The sequence below is a fragment of the Chaetodon auriga genome, chromosome 23 (assembly GCF_051107435.1).
Source record: "Chaetodon auriga isolate fChaAug3 chromosome 23, fChaAug3.hap1, whole genome shotgun sequence".
Taxonomy (NCBI): domain Eukaryota; kingdom Metazoa; phylum Chordata; class Actinopteri; order Chaetodontiformes; family Chaetodontidae; genus Chaetodon; species Chaetodon auriga.
In genome coordinates this window covers 16,698,759-16,724,420 of record NC_135096.1, presented here as the reverse complement: position 1 = coordinate 16,724,420, position 25,662 = coordinate 16,698,759, and the positions used below count along the sequence as shown (strand labels likewise).

Genomic DNA, 25,662 nt, shown 5'->3' with positions numbered 1-25,662 from the left:
CTTGGTGAGCAGCCATTATCACATGGCAGTACTCTCCCAGGCCAAAATGTAATGGGAGGTTGACTACAGAATATGATTTAACAGCAGATGAGCACCTCATATATATATAAAACTACATCAATATATTACAATACATACAACACTGTGCCTGGAAATAAATACATATTTTGGAACAGTTGTATGTCTACTCCGGCACATGACACGAGCTTATGAAACAAAAATTACATAAAGATGTTGCTACACAGTGCAAAATAAATCATTGTAAAAACAAATTTACAACAGCAAAAGCACAAATTACAGGGCTTTAATCATATAAGTAACCTCTAAAAAAGGGATGCTCTTGAAATAGCTTGAAAATGGGGACTATAATTATCCCTGCCGAGATCCGACATTGTCCACCAAGAGCTTCACTGTCAAAGCCCTCTTTTCTGTGTCCTTCCAGCTTCAGCACCATTTCCCTCAGGTCATCTGTTCATTCTAAGCTCTTCATGTCTAGCAGTGCACCAGACTGCGTTAACAAAATGACCAAAAACCTGAACGGCACAAGCTCTCTCAGAAATGAAACACCGAACCAAGCAGCATTCGTATACGAACGCGGGACAGGCTGTGGAGAAGGGTCGCTTTAGATCTTGGTCTGTTTGGTTTCCTCCTCGTCAGAGCTGGAGTCAGAGTCCCTCCTGACCATCTCCAAACTCTTCTTCCTTCCCTTGTCTTCAGGCTCCACCTCTATAAACTGGGCTTCTATCTTGGCCGGGTCGATGTAGGTGTAGAAATAGGCCATAATGGAAAAGATGACGCACACTACCACCAGCAGACAGGCAAAGAGGACGTACTCGGCCCACTGGTGAACAGAAAAACAAGCACGCAGTTTAAATTTGGAATTAATTAACACCACTCTCTTATCTGTCGGCTAACTGAAACAGGAGCTAGGAGAGCTAGCTCAGATTAGCATTAAGCAGGGGAAGCTAGCTTGGCCTCGTCAAAAGGTACCAGCATCTCTAAAGCTCTTAACATGGCATCAATCTTCTTGTAAAACACCCAGCAAGGTAATAGGTGTATTTCCCAACACTGCACATTGTTCTTTTCATACAAAGAGCTGAAAAATGAACTGAAGAATGCCTTGATAGCAAACTCGTTAGCATACAGTGGCCTGTTGGTTACGCATCCAGCAGAGTCAGAGCACATTAGCATTCATGTTCGCATCCACCTGAATGAATGGAAGTCCAATATTCAGCCTCCTTTTAGCTCTGTTTTAGTCTCCACCAACTCCTGAGAAAAATATCTGCTATGAAGCCTAATGGGGTGATTATTGTCTGTGGGGGTTTCACTACAACACGTGCTTTAATGTGGATTTAATGGAGTGTTTTTATACTGCAATATATGTTTTTCTTCTCATCTCATCAGTTTTGGCTGAGTACAGTTTTCTCAGTTGTTTCCAAACTTGAGTTCAGCACTCAGTAATACGGAGGAAAACCTTGTGCTGGATGCGTGTGCTGATGTCGCAGGGGTTTGTTTTAAAATGAAAGAAGAAAGACCTTGAAAGGATCACAAGTGCACCAGTGTCGTGTGTTATCGACTGACAACTGCTCCGTGAAGGAGTTTTGAAAGTCCTCTGTGAGCCTCCACCTTATCTGACATATCTTTTATTATATTCCATCAAAAGCAATTTCACCCACTTGCAAACATCAATTACAGACATTCATATAACTTGAATATGAACTTTCCCAAGGCCAAGGAGGACAATATGTGCAAACTAATGGTTAAATAAAATCCACCCACCTGCTTCGGGAGCTTCGCCGCCTCAGCCACAATGAGCACAATGATGTTACCGACAGCTACCGTTAACAGCCAACCAGCCTGCAGCACGGCCTTCATGTTGCTGGGCGCCTGGAGAGCAAAAGTAGGTCCAAACAGAACTACATATGATAGCAAATCATAAAAGATATCAAGACAGGAATTAACACTAGGATTGGCCTTATTCTCCAAAGCCACTTCTGTTCCCAAACTGCCTGTGCCACATGGTCAGATATGTGAGGAAAGCGCCCTCTACCTGTGAGTAGGAGAACTCCAGGCCGGTGACAGAAAAGACCACCTCCCCTGCCGTGATGAGGAAATACTGAGGAATCAGCCAGGCGATGTTGACGGAGTTACGGCTCATGTCCATCACCGGTCGGATGCTCAGAGCACACTGCAGGACACAGACGGGGACCCGCATGTGTTAAAAAGCTCCATTCAAGCTACACTGTGGCTCAAAATGTATCTGCGACTTACATTGTCTACAAGTGTCAAATTTGGCATGATGATCAAGGTGTAAGAGCTGCCGAAGTCAAATTTTTGATCGTAGTAACACTCTCCTCCAAAGTCATCCTTGATGATGAAGTGTGCACTGAGACAAGAAGAAAAACAATCAGGACCAAGACGTTTCTCCAGTCGTAGCCGCATGTGAAATATAAAGAGGAGTATCGGTCTTACTTTCCCTGTGGCACCAACACGTATTCTGACATGTTTCTGGGGCCAAAGTAGTCAAAGCTCAGGTCATCCACTGTTACATTCAACGTGGAGTTATACCCATTCAGAAATCTGGGGAGGGAGAATTCAGCATGCAAAAGGTGAGAAAACGGTGAGATTAAAGATTAAAGACATTCTTCTTCTTCCACATCAAACGTTTATTTTGCTGCTACGGCCTGATGTGGTCTGGTGTGACCAGTAGCTAATGTTCATTTTACTGCATAACTGACATTACTGAGTCAGTTTGCTGACACTTTTCTGTGTCTCGGCTTTAATTACCTTAAATTCAGCTAAAGAACTTAAGTTAAAAAAATAGTTTGTTGCTAGCTAAATAGCTAATATATAATAATCATATACTGTAAGCAAAGGCCTTGGGGTTCTGACCATTAGCCGCCTCCCTTTTTAAACACTTTATATTGATTTCAAGTCTAAATTACACCATGTAACACAACCATCATGGTCATCAAAGCACTGGCTGACCCATGTGACCCTGAAGCAACCTTGAAAGGGTCAGATGATGATTAAAAATGTGGTCTTTTGCTCATTAAATACTGCATACTTGCCTGATAGCATTAGCGCCCAGTGCCGGCTTTGATGTGATGTCCGTGAACTGGAGAAAGAAAGACACTTTAGAACCTCCACATCGAGTCAGATCCCATGTAATCCGTGGATAAAGGAAACATAAACATAATCAAAGGTCATCCTGTTTTCTATGCTCCGTCATGTGATTGTCAGACGGTTAACAGAGCGAAACATGTGGGAAGAGCTCTTCACTCCTTCAGCACATCTGGCTCACGCACTCACCGTCTTAATCATGGGAATGGTCTCGTCCGGAAAGATGACGAAAGTACTGCGACCGCCGTCCACTATAGTGGCATCGTAACTGACATTAGACTGCAGAGTCAGTGTAAATGAATCATCGAAGGTGACGTATTGATTGTGGGCCTGCAGGAGAGAAGACAACATCAACATGACCTCCTGCCTGTCGAGCTCACGGTTAACGTCCGTCTGAAGCTGACTGACGTACCCCGTAAGGGTGCAGAGTGAGGCTGTTGTTTCCAGCTTTGACGTCCACCACGTCGTTCAGCATGTTGATGAACTTGGCTTGGCCCTCAGTGCTTGATGGGAACTGGGGCAGGGTTTTCTGGAGGGGACACAGCATTGTGAGTGTGTGTTTGTGAATTGAGCTTCGTAAGTGTGTGTTTAAGCTGCCCAGTGTATGTCTTTACATGTGGTACACTCACATCAATCTCTATCTGGACCAGAGCTGCAGCGACGAAGGCGAGAGAGGCGAGGAACATGCCCACAGTCATCCTCTTCAATGGACTGCAGACACACACACACACACACACACACACACACACACACACACACACTTGAGTTTCTATCTTTATGCTTCTATAATCAGCATATACACAAAAATGGTTTATAACACACTATAAAGACATTTTAAAGAGTTTATTCATGTATTTTTACTTTTATTTTAACACTAATTAATCAAAACTGATTGTTAATAAGTAGAATAAATGAATATTAAGATCAACACGACTTGAGTTTTTAAATGATTTGTACTCATACTGTATATCATGAAAGTGCACCAGAAACCGTTGATCTACTGCTTATACGAGCTCAAGAGCTTATAGTGACTTGGAAATATTCATATTTCAGTGACTCCAGTTACAGTCATGTCGTATTTCCCGTCATACAGGAATAAAACGGAAAGATAAACTCACCTGAAGTTTAATCTGCACTTGGCAATCAGCGGGTAGACCAGATTGTCCACGATCGGCACCAAGATGAGGATCAAGACGGGGTTGACGATCTGGTGGAGAAGAGGGCGAGTCGCTGATTTAAAGCCTGTTCAATAGGTTCACGTTGAAAAGCATCAAAGAAGTGAAACCAACACGAGCGTCTCACCTGCATCTGCTCGGGCTGGATTATGAAAGCTCCCTGTTGAACGAGGCAGACAGAATCTCATTTAAAAAACAATCTTTGGTGACGATTGTGCTCCCAAAAAATAAAGATGAGTCACTTACAAAGTCGCCGTCCATGGTGGTCGCCTGGAGCGTCCATCTGGAGCCCTGTGGAGGAGACGCAGCTCTTCTTGAGATGTGCTATTAGATCACGGTTAAAACAGTGAGTGTGAAGGAGGAAACTGATGCTTACCTGCTGGTCAAAGAGAGCCCAGAACATGGGCAGAGGGATGTAGAGGAACAGCACCTTCAGCACCATCTTCACCTGCGCAATCAGGAGTTTCTGGAGCCAAACACAGACAAGGATCAGGATTTTCACATCACTAGCTGTGCTGTTTGGACTTGCATGTATGCTGCCCTTACATCATATCTCTCCTCAGCCCAGTCCATCCAGTGGTCTCTCTTGGGGTATGCAGGAGAGCGATGCCTAAAGCGGTTCATCAGAGCAAACTACAGGTGGCAGAAAGGACATTTTCAGTGTGAATCTTCAAACTGTTGACTCATGAAACACACTGAGGAGCCACTTACCCAGGTGCACTGGCACACTTTGACGATGATGTTGCCTTGAGGGGCAGCCTTGTAGTACATACTGTTTCCAATAATGAACACAACTGCAGACACACACACAGACACACACACACACGCACACACACGGATATATTAACATTTGACCATTTGTCAAAACAGCAATAGGAAATAATTACAAAGAAAAGGTTAGAAACTCATCTGATCTGCACCATAAATCACATGCCACGCCCCCTTATGAAACATCCTTTATAGTGGGTAATCATGGGTTTACAAGTTACAGCAAATGAGTTTATGAATAGTTAATAAATCACACATTAATGTCAGAAGCTATCAATACAAACGGCTTATTCCTTATCTGTTAAAGCAGTAATGAATGACTTCTTAAAGGGACACGCCAGTGATTGAGCATCATGCTTACAGTCAGTATCTTGCCTTTTAGTCCCTGAAGTGGGTCAAGATCCAAAATACAATCAATCCTACATTTCCCATAATGCAGTCTCCCTATATACCCCTGATGACATCACTGTGACGTCAGCCTTGGTAAAGCTCCTCCAGAGCCCCAAGAGACGTCACGCAACTGCCGTCACAGGCTGAGGAAGACGAGTAAGCTGACACCAGTCGAGTAAAACCATGAACTTCTTCAATAACGTGCGCCTGATTAGAAAGTGGCTGGTTGTTATAATCAATAAAGAGGTTAAAAAAAAAAATGTAAAAAAAAAGAGTTCTTACTCAGAGCAACCAGCATGAGAATGGCAGGGACACCAAAGGCCAGAGGGTAGCACAGCTGCTTACTGTGGATACCACACTCCAGAGCTGGAAACCAAAGCACACGCACACACGCACACACGCACACACACACACACACACACACACACACTTATTAAATTCAACGTGTCATATGACTGGCACAGTTTCTGCTCTGTTTCTCAGCTCTGGGGTACCTTTCAGGATGGGGGTGATGAGGGTGGACAGCAGACTGCCAGCGTTGATGGACAGGTAGAAGATGGAGAAGAAGGTGCTTCTCTGCTTCTCCTGTTGGACACCGGAAGTGAAACAAGCGTTACATAACGTGCCGTTTGAGTGAGTCATTAATATTATGGGCTAATCTTTGTACCTGGCCCTGAACAGACACCTGTGTACCTGTGGTTATTAGTTAATAAACAACTCGCTGGAACGAAACAAGAGATAAAAGAAGTGCTGACGAGGCGCCACCGATGGCTGAGTGACTGCTCTTTTTAATTGATGTGCGAGTGTATGCGTGAAGGAGGGAGATAACACACACGTCCTGCATGTGATGTGTGCATGTGTGTATGCACACAAGAGGAAGGTAAATGTCTGTATATGTTGTATATGTGTATATGTGATTTAAACTGTAGCCCTCATCACCTCCTCTCAGCCTCTGGATCTCAAACCATTCCATAAATATGAGAAAACCATGTCATAATTACAAGATTCACATCTCATGAACATGAGGCACATCTCTGTAATGTTGTCTTGCAATTGTGAGATGAGAATTTTGTAATTATGGTACAAGCAGGATCTTGTAATTACGCTCATAAAAACTCTCATAGTTACAAGAAGACTCTCATAATTACATGAAAACCGTCTCATGATAAAAGGATCTGGATCTCCCTTTTCTGCGGTAAAGAGAAAAATATGTGTGAAGAAATCTCAGTTACGCCGTCAAGATCTTGATCGTGATCTTAATCTTCATCACGTCATAATTCTGAGAGTTTCTCAACAGTTTCAGGCTTCTTGATGAGATAAGACCTAACTTTTTTCTTTCGTGAGATTGTAGAGCTGTTTCTATTATTTTGTCTCCCATGTGTAAGTGTAACACGTGTGCGTCTGCTTGAGTGACATCTAACCTGATGCTCTTCAAACTGATCTCCACCAAAAGCAGCCACGCAGGGTTTGATGCCTCCGGTTCCCAGAGCAATGAGGATCAAACCCACCATGGACAAAGCTCTGCAGCAAGAACACACAACCGTCACTACATGTCTGTGTGTGCGCGCCTGTTGTATTTGTGTGACACACATGTGCGTGTGCTCAGCTCACATGTGGAAGTCCATGTTGTCCGGGGTGCCGTCCCTGTTGGAGTCTGTGATGTCATTGACAGAACTCACGGCCAGGACACCCTGACCCACCGTATAAACGATGGACAGGTAAACAATAGTCCTGTGCAGAGGGAGGAGGAGGAGGAGGAGGAGGAGGAAGAGTTTAACAGGTGTCCATCAGAGAAATAAGACAGACCAGGGTCAAAAATCCAAAGATGATGTTTAACAGCTCACACTGTGACACACACAGCTATGCAAAGCTTATCCATTCTGATGCATTTTTTATGCATTTGCAGGTAAAACTGGCAGGTTTTGAAACTCACCTGTACTTGCCGAGCCATGAATCAGCCACTATGGCTCCCAGGATGGGCGTCAGGTAGCACAGAGCCACAAAGGCATGGTAGATAGTGGTGGCGAAGTCGTCGCCCCACTTCAGGAAGGACGTGAAGTACAGCACCAGCACGGCTGCAGACGGGTGGGGGGGGGCAGTAAAGAGGAAGAGGTTAGGGATGCAGGTGGAAGAAGTATTGAGGTATTTTACTTGTAAAAGTCCTGCATTCAAAATCTTACTCGTGTAGAAGTGCAGAGGTTGTATCAGCAAAATGTTCATTTGTACATATACAAATTAACGAAGTGCAGTTATTCAAGTAATACACTCAAGTACAATTTTAGGTACCTTTTCTTTTATTGTACTTTATACTTGTACTCCAACCTCTCACATGGTTTCATTCCAGTGATTGTTTGAGGCCAAAAGACACTCAAATGATCCAGAATTCACAAAAAAATGTTATTATTATTATTATTATTATTATTATTGTTATTATTATTATTATTATTATTATTATTATTATTGTTATTATTATTATGTGAAGTAGTTTAAAGGCTCTCAGAGGCCGTCTTTCTGCAGGGCGAGTACTTTTACTTGAGATACTTTAAGTACATTTTGCTAAAGTAGAGTTAAGAATTTTACTTGTGATAGAGTATTTTTACATTGTTGTGGTACTTCAGTCAGAGATCTGAATGTTTGTCCACCATCATGTTGACAGACTGATTATATATTTTATGTGTAAAATCCTAATCTATAAAGTAACTATGGCTGTCAGATACATGTAGTAGAGGAGTATGCAGTCACTTAAAATGGAAATACTCAGGTGTCAACAGCTTTATAAAATGTGAATGAGATCCAGAGCAAAGCGACTCACCTCGCATGCCATAGTAGGAGAAACGCTCGCAGAACTCATTGACCACGATGAAGAAGATGCTCACCGGGTAGCCAAAGATCATCATCTGTTAAAGCGAAAGGAAAATTCACAAAATTACCTTTTTTTTTTTTATCTTCAACAAAGTATCTGACTGCCTGGAATTTGATTTCTTCTTAAATCCATTTTCTGATTTCTGTTATACCCACAGATGAGTGCAGATTTTTTCCCTGTTAGAAATTCAGTCCTAAACAATAAATATCTGCATTTCAATAATTACTGCAGATGGGACAATAACAGCTGGACTTACACTCTTTGACTTGCGCTCCCTCTTGTCTGGGTCTGCAGAAACAAGTGTCATAAGTCACACATTATTCAAATGGAATAAATAAATCCCATAATGAAAGGATGGGCTCCTGAGGGTCCCGGTCCGGAGTAGGACTCACCTTCCATGGCTGCTGCGACTGCTGACTTCAGGTCCCTGCTCCCAACTGAATCCAACAAATAAAACTATCAACAAGAAGACACAAAGAGACGAGTGACCCTTGTCTGCATCCACAACATGAAGACCGAGCCGAGGCCGGGCCAGCTTCTTATGTAACCTCCCATCAACGACCTCACCCCTGCGCCACCCACTGATGGCGGACTGTTGATCGCATACACGCACTGCAAACATCTTGTCCAGTGTCTCTCAACGTGCAAATCACCATTTTTCCCACCTCCCTGCACATTCTCCTCATCACAATGTCCATGTGTCAGTAATTACTTTACGACTCAGGGAACTCAGGTGCAATGAGAGGGTCTACCTTCCAGAAAAAGGGACTGATTAGGTCAGCTGATTAAGCTAACAATGATTGTGCAGTTCTTATTGCTCTCTAACACATGTGCACTGTATGGAAAGATTGAAAAAGGGCAAAAATCATGTATGAGTATATAAAGTGTGCATAAAGAAGGCCTTTAACCCTCTTTCATTTTCAAGTGCACACTTATAGTTGGACTGGTTTGTGTATTAGCAGAGGAAGCATATAGACTGACACCTGTGTGTGTGTGTGTGTGTGTGTTCAGGTTTGATAAGGCAGGTTGAGTAAATGTAATCTTACATATCTCAAACTTTGTCAAACACGTATGTGTGCTTACAGGAGACAACGATGGTCTGTGATACACAAATACACAAACCCTGGCTGCATTCACAAAGCCGTTAACAGCAGCGATTAAAACGTAATAAAACATACAGCAGCAGGAATCTGAGTATTTCACCTCATAAAGACACACACAATCACACAGCATGAAACACCAGCAGGACTCACGCATGATGGTTAGCAGGTCAAACCTCTGACACAATAACACAGCTGGGGTGTTTGTCCAGTAACAGCAACACAACAAGGTGGGCGTGTGTGTGTGTGTGTGGTTGTGGGGTGGGGGGGCTCTGTCAGTGATCGGGGTGGGATTAGCAGGTCTTTTGCATGACACAGAGCGCGGCAGGGATTTTACAGCATCAGCATTGTGATTTCACTCCTGTTTCTCTTGAATGACTGAACAACATGCTCACTCATAAACACACACACACACACACACACACACACACACACACTTATTTTTAACTGATAAGACAGTGCTACAGGTAGATTACACTATCTTAATAGGACACATTATCAGCAAACACACATCATCACGTTATCTACCCTGAATTTACCATGTGAACTGCACATTGTACTGATGTATGAACACCCATAACAGTGACATTTTGTGTTAGCTTGCTAAGTCTGTTAGGGTTAGCTTGCTACCTAAAACTCCTTACCAACCGTTTACAGAGTTTGTACAGCAATGACACAGCAGTAAAAACTAGCATTGCTTGCACTAACAGGCTTGTAGCTTGTGAAAGTTTAAAGGGAGAAGATATAACCAAATAAGTGAAAACTATGATATAACTGTTGAGGGTAAATGCTAGAAGCTAGTGATGGTAAATGCTAGAAGCTAATGCTAACAGGTGCTAAAAGCTAATGCTAACAATGTGTAACAGTGGGCAAACGTGAAATGGAGAATAAAGGGCAACAAACTGGATTAGTCTTGAGCAATATTTCAATTAGTACCCATCTCAAGTTCATCATAAGTTTGTTAACATTAGCTACAACATTTAGCAACCATAAGCTAATGGTCATACCAAGTATGGCTGTAGCAGCATTGTTTTGAAAGTAGCAAGGGTGTGCTAATGCAATGCTAATTAAACTTTTCATTTGGACATGTTATTTCTTCTTTTTACAGTGACATAGAAATGTAATTAATCATATAAAACTTTTGACTTGTCTTACACTCTATTTTACTGATTTATCCATGTATTCAGGTGTATTTTTGACTTTCCTGGCTTGCCTTTTCCTGTACTTTGTTAGCTGTCAACGGTCAGCACACAGTATAAAGACAGCATACAGTGTAACTCATAGCATAAAACACAAAACTACCTGTTTTAACAGCCCATTTTTTTCAGCTTACCCAGCATACAGCATACAGTCCAGCCGCACATCATGATATCTTTTGTATTTGACAGAAGTATTTCCCCCAACGCATTGCAGAGTCTGCACTGTCCAGACCAGTAAAGGCTTTACTGACAGCTGGGAGTCTGTGGCTTCAGATAAGAGGCTGCTTTGAATTGTATCTGAAACAAAGCAGGGTGCTTGGAGGGCGAGAATGTTGTCAAAGGCTAATCCCTCTGCTCTTTCAAAGCAGGAAATTAAATGCTTTCACATTTCTTCACAGCACAATCTTTCAAAGTGGACTTACAAAATCTTAGTGTGTTTGATGCTAATTAGCAAATGCTAGCATGCTAACAGACTAAACTAAGATAGTGAACATTATGCTTGCTAATCATCAACATGCTAGCAGTGTCATTGTGAGGATGTTAGCATGCTAGCATTTAGCTAGCTAAGCAAGGCCTCACAGTGCAGTTAGCATGGCCTTTTTATGACTTAACAATTTTTGGTCAAATAAAAGAAAGTGGAAAAAGATAACAGCAGAAGCTATTATTACAGATTTTATTTATTTATATGTCTTAAACATATTTACATGAGCAGTCAATAAGTAAAAATGTGTCTTAATTTTCACCTCACAGATAATAAAAGGCATGACAGACAAAGAAACAAAGGGGGTAGATTACAAATAGTTGCGCCCTTGTCTTGCATTGCACAGTCTTTTTCTAATGTCTTTGGCAAGAGCGGTTTTCTGTGCAGTAGGCTGCCTTGGTAACAATAGAAAATATTGCACACACTTTTCCAGAAAATAGGTTAAAACATTGTGGTTCACTTGGCTTTAGACAGTTCCTATACACGTCCATTGGCCTAAAATAGAGTGAATAAATCTTTCAAATGTCCAAGGTAAGATAAAAGATAAACTCTGATGCCTCTGCTGTGACGGGGCCTCAATGGAAAAAGGGTAGAAAAGGGAAATGTAAAAATACTGTGTGTCAGCTGATGAATGCATGTTCGGCTACAGCAGTGGCATTTATTGATTTACTTTCATTAAAAATGTTCTTGATGCACTCTCTTACAAACACTGTACACAAATGGGAGCCCTAGAGTTAAAAGCAGATAAGGTGAAGACTTGGATCAAATTCAAATACTGAATGTCTTATACAACATACCTTGGGTGGAGCTTAAGACACCGGGACAGTTAATCATGTTGTTCATGTTGTCAGTCACAGTATCAGATGCACAATTGCTGCGTCAGAGCTTAACCCCATCTTGCTTAAAAGAAAATAAACTATGCAAAAAGACAAATGACCCAAATCTGGAAATAAGTTGATAGAGTCGCTGCTCTGAGTAACAACATGTCTCCATAGGAAACAAGAACAGCACTGGGCCTACTGGTAACAGGGAGTGAATGTCACATTTTCCAGCTCAAAATACCAGTGGATGATGGCTTCAGGTTGTACTTAATTGTTTCCTCTTGACTGGCAGGTAGTTTAATCAGTCGTTAGTGGTGACAGAGGCGTGAGTCTGGTGTGAAACATCCGTGTCAGAGTATGGTGGTGGAGCCATGTGGGTTGGCACTGGTTGGTGTGCCGCTGATGGCGTTGAAGATGCCCATAGAGTCAGACAGAGCGCTCCTCGTGCCGTCCTCCACTGGGTTTATCTAGAGAAAAAGGTCAGTTAGGAAAGGTGTTCATTCGGTGACACACGTGCACGTTAATTTAAGCTGAGGGACTGTAGGAAGATAAAACAGCCTGTCTCTGTAGTTGGACATTAATATTCCTCTATGGAGTGCAATAGTGACTTCACTGAATGACAAAAGCAGCATTACCATCCAATCTGCTCAGGCCAGCCCAAAGAGAGTAGGAGACAGGAGACATGGTTAGTAAACGAGCAGAAGAATGCAGCAGTGGACAGCTCTTAAAGGTTACACAACAATAAAAGTGTGCACATAAAAATAGCTAATGCAGGTAGCTTGGCATAGTTTTCTGCAGCTGAAGACCTGCAGCAGTCTAAATGCAGTAACAGCTGATCATAGTCTGATGCAGCAGGTGTCTCTGGGGTTCCTACCTGTTCATGCATGATGTTTGACAGCTCCCTGGTCAGGTCCCTGTAGTTGGCCTTCATCTCATCGTGATACTCCTGCTGGTCCTCTTTGATCAGCCGCTCGTTCACTCCCAGCGCCTGACCGCAGGCGTCCACAAACTGCCTGAGGAGAGATGCAGCAGTTGAGTTAACCTCCAGTGCATGCACACACCAAAGGGACTGTATGTATTGTTTATTATGATGTTTCTAGTCTTTCATTGTGCTTCTGACTGGAACTTGAAAACAGCAAGCCATAAAAAGAGAGAAGGAAGAGAAGTTCAAGTCGTAGTTTCACAAATGCAAATGTTTGTGTAATTGGTAAGTACCTGAACACCTCTTTGAGCTGTTTGACCTTGTTGTCAGGATATTTCTTGGCACTGCCGTCGTCGAGGAAGGCTCTGGCGTACGCGAGAGGACCGGCATTGACCTGGATGACAGCGGAGGCCAAAATTAGGCTGAAGTTATTCATAAGGAGTAAAATGATTTACAGCCTTTTGGATAGCAGCATCATCTGCACCTGAACGCTGATGCTGCCTTGCAGTTTGAGCTGCAGGCGGATCATGTCCACCTCAGAGGCCGAGCACAGGAGTCGCAGCTCGGCCACCTTGGCGCTCATCTCGTCTATGGCCACCTCGATGGGGCTCAGGTCGGTCTGGTGTTGGTACATGACTGCTATCCGCTTCTTCACATAAGGGAAACAGTGGGTGGCTGGATGGGAATGGGAAAAAAGTATAATAACTGATGCTTATAAGAGTCATATCAGTAGTACAAAAACAGCTTATCATTAGGGATTTAACAGCAACATGTGTCAGCCAGGGCGCCTCTTCTCCTCCAGCTGTTGTCTGTGTGCAAGTCACAATCAGTCAGCATGATTTCTGTCAAGTTGAGATAACACCTGAACTTTGGGATGAAGTGGACAGTCCAGTAATAAACCTCACCTGGCCTTATCTGCCTCAGGAGTAACTAACATTAACACACGCTAATCATTACGATACTGTATTCCTCCTCTTTGCTTACTGCTGTGATAAGAAAGACCTGTTTGGTTTCTTGACTCCACAGAGTCCACATTATACGTCTTTCTCCTGTTTGTCTCAGTGAAATTTGTGTGCAAACTGCTGTCCATCGCTGCATGACCTACTGGTGAGAACAGTCCTCCGTTTGCACTGCTCCTCCACCCCTCCCTGCTTCTTGCCCGACACGGTGAACGGCGTCTCGAACACAAAGCGCTGGATGTTGTGGCTCTTCTCAAAGTCGGTCTTCCTGTCCTCCAGCTCCTTGTCATCTAGGTAGGGTGTGACGTGGGTCACCTGGATGTAGGCGTACTTGGAGTCGAGGTCCTTGGGGTTCACCTGTGGGTGCACAAAAGACAAAGATGTTTGGTTTTGACTCAAACATAGATAAATGTAAAATACCTGTGGTCGTGAGTAAACCTCATGGTGATGGTTTGATGCACTTATTCTCTTTCTCATCAAGAGTCACTTTCATGTCTGTGCATTAACTATGGAGCTAGAGCTAGGAGGTGATTAGCTTAGCTTAGCATGGAGTGTGGAAGCAGGGGAAAACAGCTAACCAGGCTCTCTTCACAGTTCAAATTGTGCCCACAAGCACCTCTAAAACTCTCTAAACACACAGTATCTTGTTTGTTTAATCGGTAGAAACAACAGGTTGTAGTTTTATGGGGGGCGCTTTAACTAAGCTGGAACTATTTCAAGACACACAAAGAAAAGTGCAAGGAATTGTTGTTTATCTGCTCTAATGAACATTAGCATGCTCTGTGAATTGGCATGTCTATCTTAAAAACAAGCATGTGGATCTGCAGCTAAGCACATTTACACACAACTTAAACCTCCATTAACGGTTGATAATTTACACACCTAGCAGACACAAAGCATTAGCAGTGATTTGTATGCTGTTTTGCGGCGTTGCTTTGGAGCCGCGACGTTTCTGAATGCCATCTACCATCGCGGTCATGTACACACACACAAATGTGACCCCACCCTGCCAGAGTCCTGAATGATCTTGACGTTCTCCTGACCAAACTTGTCGGAGTAGAGCTTCAGGAGTCTCTGGGAAATCTCTGACAGCGGAGTGAACTTTGGCTCCTTGTAGATGTATTCCTTTCCGTCTTCATCTTCAAAGAAGCCCTGCGGAGGGAAGGGATAAGTCAAGAGGGTGTGACGTGGCACGACCTGGAGCTAGGATAAGTCAAACCTGCCACACATGTCAACTTGGTCACTTTCTCACCATCGTATCTAAAACACAGAATCCATATCTTTAATTTTCAGACGGCTTTCTTTTCATGCAGCACATGCATTACAAGGACGAGCAAAACCCAGAAAAACACACTGGATGAGAGATGACTGAGGTACTACATGAACGGACAACCAATAAAACAACATGCTAATAGCTAAAAGAGAGGAAAACAGTAGGAAAAGAACAAACATGCAAACTTCAGCTGGTTACTTCACGACCATAATCTGTTTAGGGTTTATCTATGGAAAAGTACACGAGTGTGTGTGTGGGTGGGTGTGAGTGGAAAGAGGCCAGTGTAATCACTGAAGACAGGAGTCACAGCAGTAAAATGGCTAATCAAAGGAAAGGTTACCCAAAGCAGCACACATAAAAAAGCAGAGTAAAAAAAGAGTCTATGTGCAAGATTTTTGCTCTTCTGCTTTGGGGGAAAATACAGCAAAAACATCGAAAATACAGCTAAGATAAAAGCTTTCACCACTACATCTGTCTCCCACTTTTGTTGCTACTGTTCAGCAATCACAAGCTGCTATAGAGCTAAATCTAGGGAATCCACAGCTACATTTTGCCACTAATTCAGCAAAAAAACAAATGATGCAAGGAGGTGGAAGAGCACACCAGGCCAACACACACAGCTAAACCTCGAAGCACTTACCGCAGCCTTGGAGGGGGAGGAGAAAAGAAGAGACATCTCTATTAAAAAGAGCGTTTTAGGTGGGGTAGATCATAATTCAGTGGTAAGTGATCCTGTACTCAATGTGCATGCATGTAAAAGGCAAGAGATGACATCATCACCATGCTTTTATTAAGAGTTAGCATTCATGCTTGACAAAAACAGTACTGCACTTCATCTGTGGTTTGTTAATTTTTTCATTTTGGAAACTCGGCCCCTCACCTGTCCAAAGAAGGCCACTCTGAAGTAAGTTCCCAGCAACCTTTTTCCACTATGCATCACCTCCATCACTTTGGTGTAGGCACGGTGGAGGGTGTCGTACAGGTGAGTCAGTTTCTGAAATTAAAAAATAATTGCAATTTTCAATAACTCTGAAATAAAGTCACTCATGCAGAGGAGGGTAAATCAAACTGGATGATTTAGTTTCAGTTTATTTTAAACCTGCAATAGCTGATTTTTTGGCTGCTTGGGGACAGCAGAAACAAGTTGAGAGCAGAACACATAATGCAAACTTTCTCACCCAGCAGGTACAGAGCAGCATTAGCATTCATGCACCCCCTGATGAATCCAAGCCCTGGTCTATACCTGTGCTCACTGTGCAGTTTACCTCAAAGTCTCTGCGCTGTTCATAGATGGGAATGATGAGCCTGTAGACATCAGCGATGAGCTCATAGCGCTCCGCCTTCCAGAGACCATCAGCACACTCCTCCAGCAGCTCCATCAGCACCTCCTGAACACACAGACGCACAGATAAATAAATGTAAACTTCCCCCTCCTCCCTGCAGTCTCAGCTCAAGAGGGGCATTTCTGTTTGTTCTTATACGTTTACAAGGCTACAGTGAACATAAACTGGGCATAATGTTCCTGTAAAGACAGCAGACGTGGGAGGAAATGGAACCATCACGTCCTTTCCTTTTACTGGGGGGTGATACAGCTCATAAAGAGGAAAGGTTTTCAGAGGAGATGGAAGGAAAAAGTGCTTTTCATTGCCTACAGATCTGCTCACCAGCTCATAAAAGCTCACGCATTCTCGAGATATCACTTTCAACTTCACATCAGCTAACCAGAAGACCAGGGCCCACGTATATAAACAATGTGCACCTCCGCCTTCCCACACACTTAAACTGGTATTTATCAAAGAAGAATATGTAGCAAGAATGTGCACGTCACTTCTTCAGACCAGGCGTACACATGGTTTTCAAGAGACAGCTGCAGGAGAAATGATGACAGGTGAGAGATGTCACCTCCTTCATCCATTTATGGATAATTGCGGGTCTTTTAATTGTGGGTTTTATGCATGTGGCCCCTGTTTTATGCAGGGTTTTATGCATGTGGCCCCTGGTCTCAGGCCTCTGCGTCAACAAGAGATCTGTGGCCCTGAACTCTTGTCAGTTTTTTTGAGATTCTTCTGCCTGCCAGCTCAGTGATTTTCTGTATTAACACATGCACCCCACCCTGTGTCAAAGTCTACAGTATTTTCACTTCTCAGAGCAACTGATACTCTTGACAGAGATAAGAGCTCTTCCAGACAGTCATTATGTAACATGTGATGCCAACGAGGAACTCAGAAAACATCCTAAATGCTTGGCCAACACAGCGGGGCTGCAGATGTTCACACATGGTCTACATCACTGTGTGCGGCACGTAGAAAGATGACAAAAGGCTCACCTCATTAAAGTGAACATCCTGCATGCCCACGTCCTCCATCATGGCCGCCTCCTCGTCGATGTTTGGAGTGATGACGCGGAAAGCCGAGCAGCCCTGCCTGAACATACCTAACGTGCAAACACAGGAGCAACATGAGTGGAATGACACAACGCAAATGATTTTCACATGACACATGACTCATCACTTCATCAAATCATACATTAAACAGATTAATAAAAATGACATGATATTCGACACTGTCAAGGCGAAGCTTGCTATGCTAGCCATACACGGCTGGCCCCGCTAGTTAAGCTAGCTCCAATTTTCCTGGCTGCTAATTCAAATTAAGGGAACTCATGAGGACCAAAAAGGGTGATGGAATGTGGAATTTCTCTGCTCTGATTCAGGAGGTGATTTAGAGAGAAAAGATGATTTTCCAAACCGCTATGCTTTATATTACAAACACTGAACAGAAAACAAATTTAAGGGCAGGTAGGAAGCTTCATGTGCCATTTATTCTATATTCTACGCAGGAAAAGGAGCTCTGAGGGAAGTTCAGCTGCCTCACAAACACTCTGACCTGACAATGAACTGCTGACTTCATTCAAAACCCTGTCACGCTATACAACAGATCCCCAGATCCAAAGTCTGAAGGCGGTCTCCAGTTTGATATGTGAAGAAACATGAGAGGGGCTCTTATCTGGAGAATGCACAGTTGGAGTGTTTTTAACACGGGAACAAACACATGACCCTTGGACGAGTGCTCAGGTGGAGGATGAAAGTGTGTGTTCCTGTGTGTGTGTATGTGTGTGTGTGTGTGTGTGTGTGTGGAACAAGGCAAAATGTGTGCTCACTTTATTTCTCCTGTAAAGCACTGCAACAAGCAAATAAGTGAAAAAAGCCATGAAATGTTTTGCAAATCATGTCAACCATCTTGTTCATTGTTCTCTCTATTGTTGGTGCTGGTGCTGGTTTGTGGAGCGCTGATTTACTGCCATTAAAAATGAGGAGGAATATGGATTAATGGTTTTCATATGTGTTTTATTACTGTCTATAATCTTTCTCCAGCACGCATGAAGTGAATCAAACCCATTTATTGAGTTTGTTCAACACTTATTCCAGTTTAATCTCCTTTCTACTGTGTTAACTAGTTACTCATTACTGTATATGACCTCTGTCAATTGGGATTATAAAAATGGATGAATGGAGTTCAAATGGTTATCAGTTATTTACAGTTATTCAGTAAAAGGAAGCATACCGTCACCACTCCTATATCCCTGACTCACCTTTCCTCCACAGGTACTCAGCTACCAGGGCAGCAACGTGCACATAACACATGGCGGCCTGCAGGTGAGGCAGACAGAGACATGTCACCTGTTAGCCCAGAAACACCACTGAAGTGCAAAGTGATGCAAATCTGTGCCAACTACACTGAAACTGAAAACTGAACCAAAAACAACCTCTGAGAGATCCCCGTTCTTGTTGTGGATGCGAGCCATGCTGTCCAGCCAGGTCTTGCGGAGCTCAGGTGTGCTGGTGTAGGACTTGGCCAAGCTGTACTGGAGGTCCACCAGCATCTCCGGGTCGTTCTCGTGCTCCTTCATCTGCTCTGTGGCCATCAGCACGGTTCTGATGCGCTTGGTCAGGTCCTTCACGTCTGACGGAAATGCTGTGTGCTGCAGTAGTACGAGAGCAACAAGTAAAGCTTTTCTGCCTCTTTTTGCACGTCCAAAACGTGACTGAATTCACCTGATTTAAAAAAACTAGCACAGGAGGGCATCACTGAGGAACATAACTAAAAATATACATACATCAAATGCACTTTTGCATGATGTTCAAAAGGAGATTACTTTGACTCCGCGTCCACCTCCCTCACTCTCCCCTCACCTTGATGTTCTTGTCACTGTTGGCACAGTTGTTAATGATGGAGAGCGACTGCTGGAAACGGGTACCTCCGATGCCGATGACATCAGCAATCAGCTGACTGACAGCGATGACCACCTGGGCGAACAGAGAGGAAGACTAAAGCATGAACTACAAGAACATGGTTAGCATGCTCAGACACATCAGACAGGCCACGTGCAAACGTTAACAGCCGGTCGACACACGTACCTGCAGGTGAGTTCGTACGAAAGACTTGCGTCCGGTGTAGTCAAAGTTGCTTTTCATGAGGAAGTAGAGAAGATGGGCGGCGTCGCTGCGGATTGAGCTCAGCTTGGAGTTACAGCACTTGAGGATTTCATAGCACAGAGAGGCACACATGTCGGCCCGGCCATCAAAGAAGGTGCAGGGGAACTGGAGGGCAGAACATAATGCATGACAAATGGAGCCATCGAGAAAGAGATCCTAAAACAGATGCTCTACTTTCCCAGCTGTCCACCAATCCTTCACCTTGTAGATGAAGGTCCTGAGGGAGGTGAAGACCTGTTTGAGGGCGGCCTCAGACTGAGGGATCTGCAGGAAGCACAGATGGACCTGGAACACTTTCTTCATCAGGGGGTTGTGACCAAGATCTGAATTCAGCTGAGTCTGGGGAGACCAAAAAGTGATTAATATGCACAAATGACACGCGCTGTCGTCGTTTGTGTCAGCAGCGTCACAGCTGATACCTTGAATCCCATGATGAAGATGCTGAGTGTGTCCAGCACAGTCAGACAGACCTCCGTGGACACGTTGGCCTCCAGCAGGCACTGGCTGCTCACGTCTGCCTCCGTATGAGAGTACACTGCACAGGAAAAGACACAAGGTCACTGCTAAAGAGACGTTTATTGGAGCAAAAATATGATTTTCACCAAAACAGCAGATTGTCTGCTTTATTAGGTTGTTGATCTGCACCAGTGACTAAACAGATATTTGCAAAGTCATCATATTTCTGCCTGTTTGGAAGGATATAAACTCTGAAAATAGAGGTCAGCCAAAGACAAAGACATACTTTTGGCTGGCACGTCTGAACGCTTTTTACAGTGTGCTTCCAGTTTGACTGAGCTATGACTCTGAGAAGAAGCAGTGTGACATTTGTCCTGTAAAAATCGGGACTGGGCCGCAGTGCGTACTGTTGTTGAAGGTGTGAGCGTTCTCCAGAGTTCCCAGCTGCTGAAGGCGGGCGTGCAGGATCCCCGCCCTGTTACGAGACACAGGCAGGGTCAGAGACTTCCTGTCTGGAGCTACAGGCCCTGCCCCCTCCTGGCTCCTGCTGGGAGAAGAGAAACACTGGTGAGTTTGAATGTCAGATAACCTGCAGTCACATGATAAGATAGTCGATACATCGATAAGGAGGCACGAAAGGATCAGATGAACACACATTTAATGAGAAAACGTCTCAGCCGTAACGGATGAAGCACACCCGATAAATGAATGGCTAGAACGTAATGTGGCTTTAATGGCAGCATCATGCACTTAATTAAGCAAAGGGAGACCAAAAGGCAGCAATCTCTTACCCATGCGGGAGGGGCCTGGGGCCACGACATTAACCACAAAACAACTTCCCAGCAGTGTTAGAGAAGAGAGAACAAACCAGAGGCGAGGGGTTAAAAGACTCAGTGAGTGTGTGCATGGCTGTGAGTCATATTATGAACACCATTAGTTTCAATCAAGAATCAATTCATAAATCCAAATGAGAGAAGTGATGCTGTCCATTTTCTTGATCACTGTACCTGACGATGAATCTCTTGCCCATGTATCTGAACTGGTGGAGGCAGACTCTGCAGGACAAACAGGAAGTGAAGCTCAGCCAGAGATCGTTATCATTCTCATCAAAGACTTGCATTCACACGAGGCTTTCTGAAAACAGGAAGCTCAAAGGACGGTCAGAAATCAGCCAGTAGATCATAACACACTCCATCAATGCAGTTTCTTCTTCCAGCTAATAAGTACTCCATCATTTGAACAGAAAGCATGGGACCACTATCAGTAAAACAAGTGCTGTCAGCTTCCTGTTTTCTGCTTTTTGTAGTTTTAAGGCCGAATCACACTGTACTTAAAACTCTTACATGTCACATTTCAGAGTAAAATGGCAGCTATTTGTCATTTCATTTTCCTGAAAAAGTTTGGACATTCAGCATTAGTTCTGTACTCACTCTATTAATGTGAAGAAGTCCATTAGATCTGAGGGAGCTGCTTTGTTCCAGTATGCAAAAAGGGCCTCTGAAGTGATGAAACGGTGAGAAAATCATGAGAAGACATTACTCTGGGCCGGCTGCTCGTATCAGCTCGTGTCAAAGTCAAGCACAATCACTCAGACAGGCCGTCCTACCCTCTGACATGCTCTTGAGGATGTGCAGAAAGCACATGAGCAGGTTTTTGATCTCGTCCCGGTCCAATTTGTCACAGCGCAGCACAGTGCTGCCCAGAGCCGACGCACACTGGTTCTGCAGAGACGGAAAACAAACCAAAGACACAGAGATTCAGCTATCAGGCGGCAGGGCTGCAGAGGAACCGAATCTTCAAAGAGATAGAGAACATCACTCAAACAAGCCAAACTTCACAGATGAGAAATGTCAAGTGTTTTCCTTGAAGGGGGAGAACAGAAGAGCGTAAAAAGCAGCTCTGTGCTTTGAGATAGCAGCTTCAGCAGCAGGTTTGAAGAGGCACGTTTACAGTTACATTACAGCATCTGAGGAAATAAGTGAGAAAGGCAACGAGGTCAGCTCAACCTCCACTCTGGTCAAAGCACACGCACACTCCCTGACATGGGACACGCAGAGGAAGAATGTTGGGAGGATGTATTGTACAGATACCTGCAAAGCACAAAGTCCTGTATGTTTTGGTCTCTAAACTGGAATTCACTGACACAGAAGGCACCGAATGCATCAGATCTGTTCACCCAGTCATTAAAAATCCCAAATTTGCTGGACTCTGTACAATTGTAAGCAAGAATCTGTGGTGGGGGGCTCACAGAGGTCAAACAGAATACTTGTATTGGTAGGTTTTCCTCGTGATTTCCACTCCCCCTCTGGCCTGCAGCTTGTTTGTCATTCTCACTGTCACTGTCCTGCAGGTCAGGCAGGGGCACAGTGAGGAGGGAGAAGTCCATGGTGACCCGCTTGGTGGCGTGGTTCGGACGCGGGACTCGCTCCTCGGGGTCCAGGGGGAGAGGGGGCACGTTAACCGAGTGTCTCCTGGTAAATCTCTCCTTTTGGTGGCAAGTTACAGAGCAAAGAGAAGGAGTGTGGGAGCTCTGGAGGAGGGGGTGGGAGGAGAGCGTGGATGTCGAGGAGTGCAGATAATGTGAAATTAAGATAAAATACATGGGAGTGCTGCCAAAATATCAACCTTAACCCTTGTGCTTTGGCTTTATTTCCTCATTATTGTGGGTCTCAAAGACAAGGGGCCAGTGTCACAAAGCTAGTTCGACCTAGTCTGGGTCTCCTCACACTGGAAAACACTGGTCATGAACTGGCCCAGTGAACTGTGGCTTTACTGTTCCAGCTCCAGTGTGTTCATGTGAAAGAGGAAGAGCATTTAATTATATGTAGAACCATTAGTTAAGATGAATTGATGATGGAAATAAGGTTCCTGCGGCAGCAAGAACTGATATTCAGCAAGATTAGATATATAGAAGCTACAAGCTGTTAAAGCAGAGGAATGAGATCTGAACATGGAGTGAGTCATACATATTCATACAAATATCAAAATTCATCAACCTTCTCCAGGGAGTTGGTCTTGTCGCTGCTCTTGTCCAGCAGGCTGTTTCCAGAGTCGGTGGAGACCAGCGAGCCTCTGGAGTCGGCGTGGTGAACGGAGCTGACGTTGGGCGTGGAGTTGTGAGGGGAGGCTGCAGGGACAGGGACCAGAACACACAAACAGTTTGTGGCGTGTCAGAGGATGGGCTAAATCTGCAGTGTGCACATTAACATGCAGATGAGCGTATTCAGAATTCAGCTCATTATGAAGATTTAGAAGAGCAGCTGCATTAGCTCTGAATATGCACGTATCACTGCTAAGACAGTGGAGTGAGGACTTACCTGTTCCAGAGATGACCCCGAACACGTCTTTGTGGAGGGCGTTTTCTATGCAGCTCCCAGGTTTCTGTGGAGTCACCATGGAGTTGGGCACCAGAGAGTCCTCCCTGGTATTCTGGGACAGAAAGAAACAGAGTCACACTGAAAGCTTTCAGCTTCAGAGAAAACATCAACACTGAATAATCAACAGAATGACATGTTAAGCTGACATTAACCCAGGAATTCATGTTCTGGATGTGCATGTTTGGAATTAGAGCCACAAGCTGCTATTCGCTTTTCCACCACTAGGTGTCAGGCTTACATTGTGGTTGCTGAGGAGGGCCGATTCCTTCATGTCAAGCCTGTAGACGTTCTCCTGGAGCAGACCAAACAGAGGGAGGTAGAGGGTGGCGAGCCTGGCCTGCTGGCTCTGGAAGGACATGGTAGGTGTTCGTGAGTCATACAGTAAGAAAAATAAATCAAACTCTGAATGAATTTAGGTTTATTTAGCTAAATTAATTTGGCAGTCCCTCTTAAAATCTTTTCCAAACTAAAAGCTGCTAAGTAGAGTTAGACAACTTTGCTCTCCGTGCATCTGATCCATCCTTTGATCAAAAAACAGGGTGTGTTCAAAGTACAGGAGAGGTGGCGTTCGAGAGCTGTGCTACTCACTTTGGCCGCATAGCGGTCGTCAAACGTGTGTTTGATCATCAGGCCCTTGAGCACCTGGATGGCGATCTGACGGATCTCTCGGAACTCCTGCAGAGCCCCACCCACCTCCCTCATCAGCAGCCCCACCAGGAAGTGGTTTCGACAGAAGTCGTCAGTCAGAGAATAGTCCAGCTGAAGATCTGTAGCAGGCATCAATCAGCAGAAATAACAGGCTGCAGAGAGCGAGCAGAAGAGAAACTGCACTGCTCTTAGATGAAAGTCGCGTTAAGTGTGTGTCTTTTACCTTGGAACCTTTGAATTCTGCCTTTTCCAAAGGGCATGGGCAGGTTAAGAGGGACATAGTGCTCATGGTTGCAAACCACCCGCAGGAACTCGAACTTGAACTCATACAAAGTCTGGAAGGAATACAAGAAAAAAGACATTTCACAAGTTAGCTTTAAGTTCAAGTTTGATAACGTGGATAAAATCATTAAAGGTGGGAGCAGGGGAGCCTTCTCACCTTGGGGTCTCCGGGCACAAAGCAGTTCATGTAGTTGTTGATCTGCTTGAACACAAAGCCTCTGTCCATGAAGGTGAAGCAGCGCTGGGTGAAAAGGTGAGTGAGCACACATTATTGGATCATTGTTTTAATCAGTAAACAGAAACAATGTGCAGAGAATGAGCCCTCTTTGTTTATCCTAAACCGAGGGGCAACTTTTCTCACTCCTCTCCATATCAAAGGGCATTGCGGGCATTGGGAGGAGTGCCAACCTTGATGAAAACTGCCAGGCTGTGGTTGGCGTTGCGAGCCGCATCCAGGTTGTCCTTGTATTTCTGGGTGATGTGAGGCATCAGCATATTGACCAGAGTCTCCACGGCGTGGTAGAACGACGCAGAGAAACGCTGGTTCCTGGAGAGCTGGAGCCAGAAAGACAAGAGGGAGAGGATTTAGGCTTGGAGGAAAGAGGTTCAAGAAAAGAAGGCTGAAGCAAGACCTACCTTGACCTTCCCGCACTCTATGAGATAATGAGCCATTGATTTCACCAGGGCTTCAAAGAAGTACCACGAGTGCTGCAACACAAACATACAGTCAATGCACGGACGGCTAAAAACAGGCCAAGCATGTGAGAAACAAGTACAAGAGCAATACTGTTCAATGAATGTACATAAAATACATAAATGAACGTTACCTTCAGGAGCTTGTTGCTAGTCAGGAAGTCTGTGGATGGTTTGAGAATGGCCGTCATGGACTTAGCCAGCTCCTCATGAACTGTCTTCACATTGGTGGAGGAATAAGGCTCTGGCTTAAACACAAACTGAGAGCGGAGAGGGAGGAAATAAATTATTTTAGCAATTCAATTCGTACAGGAACATATGAATATATTGTCTGTGTAAGGTCAGCGTAAATACAGTGACTAAAGACGCACCTTGACATAAGATCTCAGGTAATGCTCGAGGCCTTCTTCGTGGCACTGCGCTACAATGTGAACCATCACCCTGAAGAGAAACACATAATGAAAAATACAGAAAAGAATAAGAGAGGCTCGCCACGAGGAGCAAGTCAGATTTATTCATTCTAAGGCACGACACCGCATTTACACACTGCCTACAGAGCTTCAAAGACGAGTCACACACCCAGCTGCGATACAGAGCACATACATGGAGTGTGCATGCCATAGGTGAGTGTCTAATG

At 44.2% G+C, this 25,662-nt stretch overlaps 2 protein-coding genes across 16 annotated transcripts in view; both read right to left on the bottom strand.

The window, feature by feature from the left end:
• Positions 1-101: 101 nt before the first annotated feature.
• On the bottom strand, positions 102-8,698 carry slc15a1b (solute carrier family 15 member 1b). Its single transcript, XM_076723424.1, has 22 exons — positions 8,576-8,698; positions 8,269-8,353; positions 7,390-7,531; positions 7,068-7,187; positions 6,878-6,977; positions 5,951-6,041; positions 5,739-5,822; positions 5,010-5,092; positions 4,845-4,931; positions 4,675-4,764; positions 4,545-4,589; positions 4,426-4,458; positions 4,242-4,330; positions 3,753-3,834; positions 3,536-3,652; positions 3,313-3,453; positions 3,072-3,118; positions 2,473-2,580; positions 2,272-2,386; positions 2,051-2,188; positions 1,780-1,887; positions 102-841 (listed from the first exon to the last, which is right to left on the bottom strand). The coding sequence occupies exons 1-22, from the start codon at positions 8,624-8,626 to the stop codon at positions 623-625; spliced, it is 2,175 nt and encodes a 724-aa protein (XP_076579539.1). The 5' UTR covers positions 8,627-8,698; the 3' UTR covers positions 102-622.
• A 2,579-nt stretch (positions 8,699-11,277) lies between these two features.
• Positions 11,278-25,662, bottom strand: part of dock9b (dedicator of cytokinesis 9b) — a 46,316-nt gene continuing 31,931 nt past the window's right edge. For 3 of the 15 annotated variants that reach the window (XM_076723413.1, XM_076723408.1, XM_076723411.1), the window contains exons 24-52: positions 25,397-25,466; positions 25,160-25,285; positions 24,969-25,040; positions 24,741-24,887; positions 24,490-24,573; positions 24,274-24,385; positions 23,991-24,169; positions 23,641-23,748; positions 23,343-23,454; positions 23,022-23,152; positions 21,632-21,746; positions 21,456-21,522; positions 21,033-21,080; positions 20,433-20,572; positions 19,989-20,104; positions 19,771-19,908; positions 19,492-19,674; positions 19,268-19,380; positions 18,840-19,059; positions 18,666-18,723; positions 17,401-17,507; positions 16,340-16,462; positions 15,955-16,068; positions 14,807-14,953; positions 13,948-14,158; positions 13,327-13,517; positions 13,136-13,236; positions 12,795-12,933; positions 11,278-12,387 (exon numbers count right to left, since the gene is read on the bottom strand). In XM_076723413.1, coding sequence (XP_076579528.1) covers positions 12,271-12,387; positions 12,795-12,933; positions 13,136-13,236; positions 13,327-13,517; positions 13,948-14,158; positions 14,807-14,953; positions 15,955-16,068; positions 16,340-16,462; positions 17,401-17,507; positions 18,666-18,723; positions 18,840-19,059; positions 19,268-19,380; positions 19,492-19,674; positions 19,771-19,908; positions 19,989-20,104; positions 20,433-20,572; positions 21,033-21,080; positions 21,456-21,522; positions 21,632-21,746; positions 23,022-23,152; positions 23,343-23,454; positions 23,641-23,748; positions 23,991-24,169; positions 24,274-24,385; positions 24,490-24,573; positions 24,741-24,887; positions 24,969-25,040; positions 25,160-25,285; positions 25,397-25,466 — 3,589 coding nt within the window. In that variant the 3' untranslated portion in view covers positions 11,278-12,270. Of the gene's footprint in view, positions 12,388-12,794; positions 12,934-13,135; positions 13,237-13,326; positions 13,518-13,947; positions 14,159-14,806; positions 14,954-15,954; positions 16,069-16,339; positions 16,463-17,400; positions 17,508-18,665; positions 18,724-18,839; positions 19,060-19,266; positions 19,381-19,491; positions 19,675-19,770; positions 19,909-19,988; positions 20,105-20,432; positions 20,573-20,816; positions 21,081-21,455; positions 21,523-21,631; positions 21,747-23,021; positions 23,153-23,342; positions 23,455-23,640; positions 23,749-23,990; positions 24,170-24,273; positions 24,386-24,489; positions 24,574-24,740; positions 24,888-24,968; positions 25,041-25,159; positions 25,286-25,396; positions 25,467-25,662 lie in introns of those variants that run through there. The other 12 variants (XM_076723419.1, XM_076723409.1, XM_076723412.1 and 9 more) reach the window with 6 other exon arrangements.

What these genes read in the sequence shown, in the direction of transcription:
- slc15a1b (XM_076723424.1), bottom strand. Translation starts at nt 8,626, where the DNA reads ATGACACTTGTTTCTGCAGACCCAGACAAGAGGGAGCGCAAGTCAAAG. An exon ending in AAGTGTGCCAGTGCACCTGG is followed by an intron (nt 4,932 to 5,009) that starts GTAAGTGGCTCC and finishes TGCCACCTGTAG; the next exon opens with TTTGCTCTGATGAACCGCTT. An exon ending in CCATTCCCATGATTAAGACG is followed by an intron (nt 3,119 to 3,312) that starts GTGAGTGCGTGA and finishes TTCTTTCTCCAG; the next exon opens with TTCACGGACATCACATCAAA.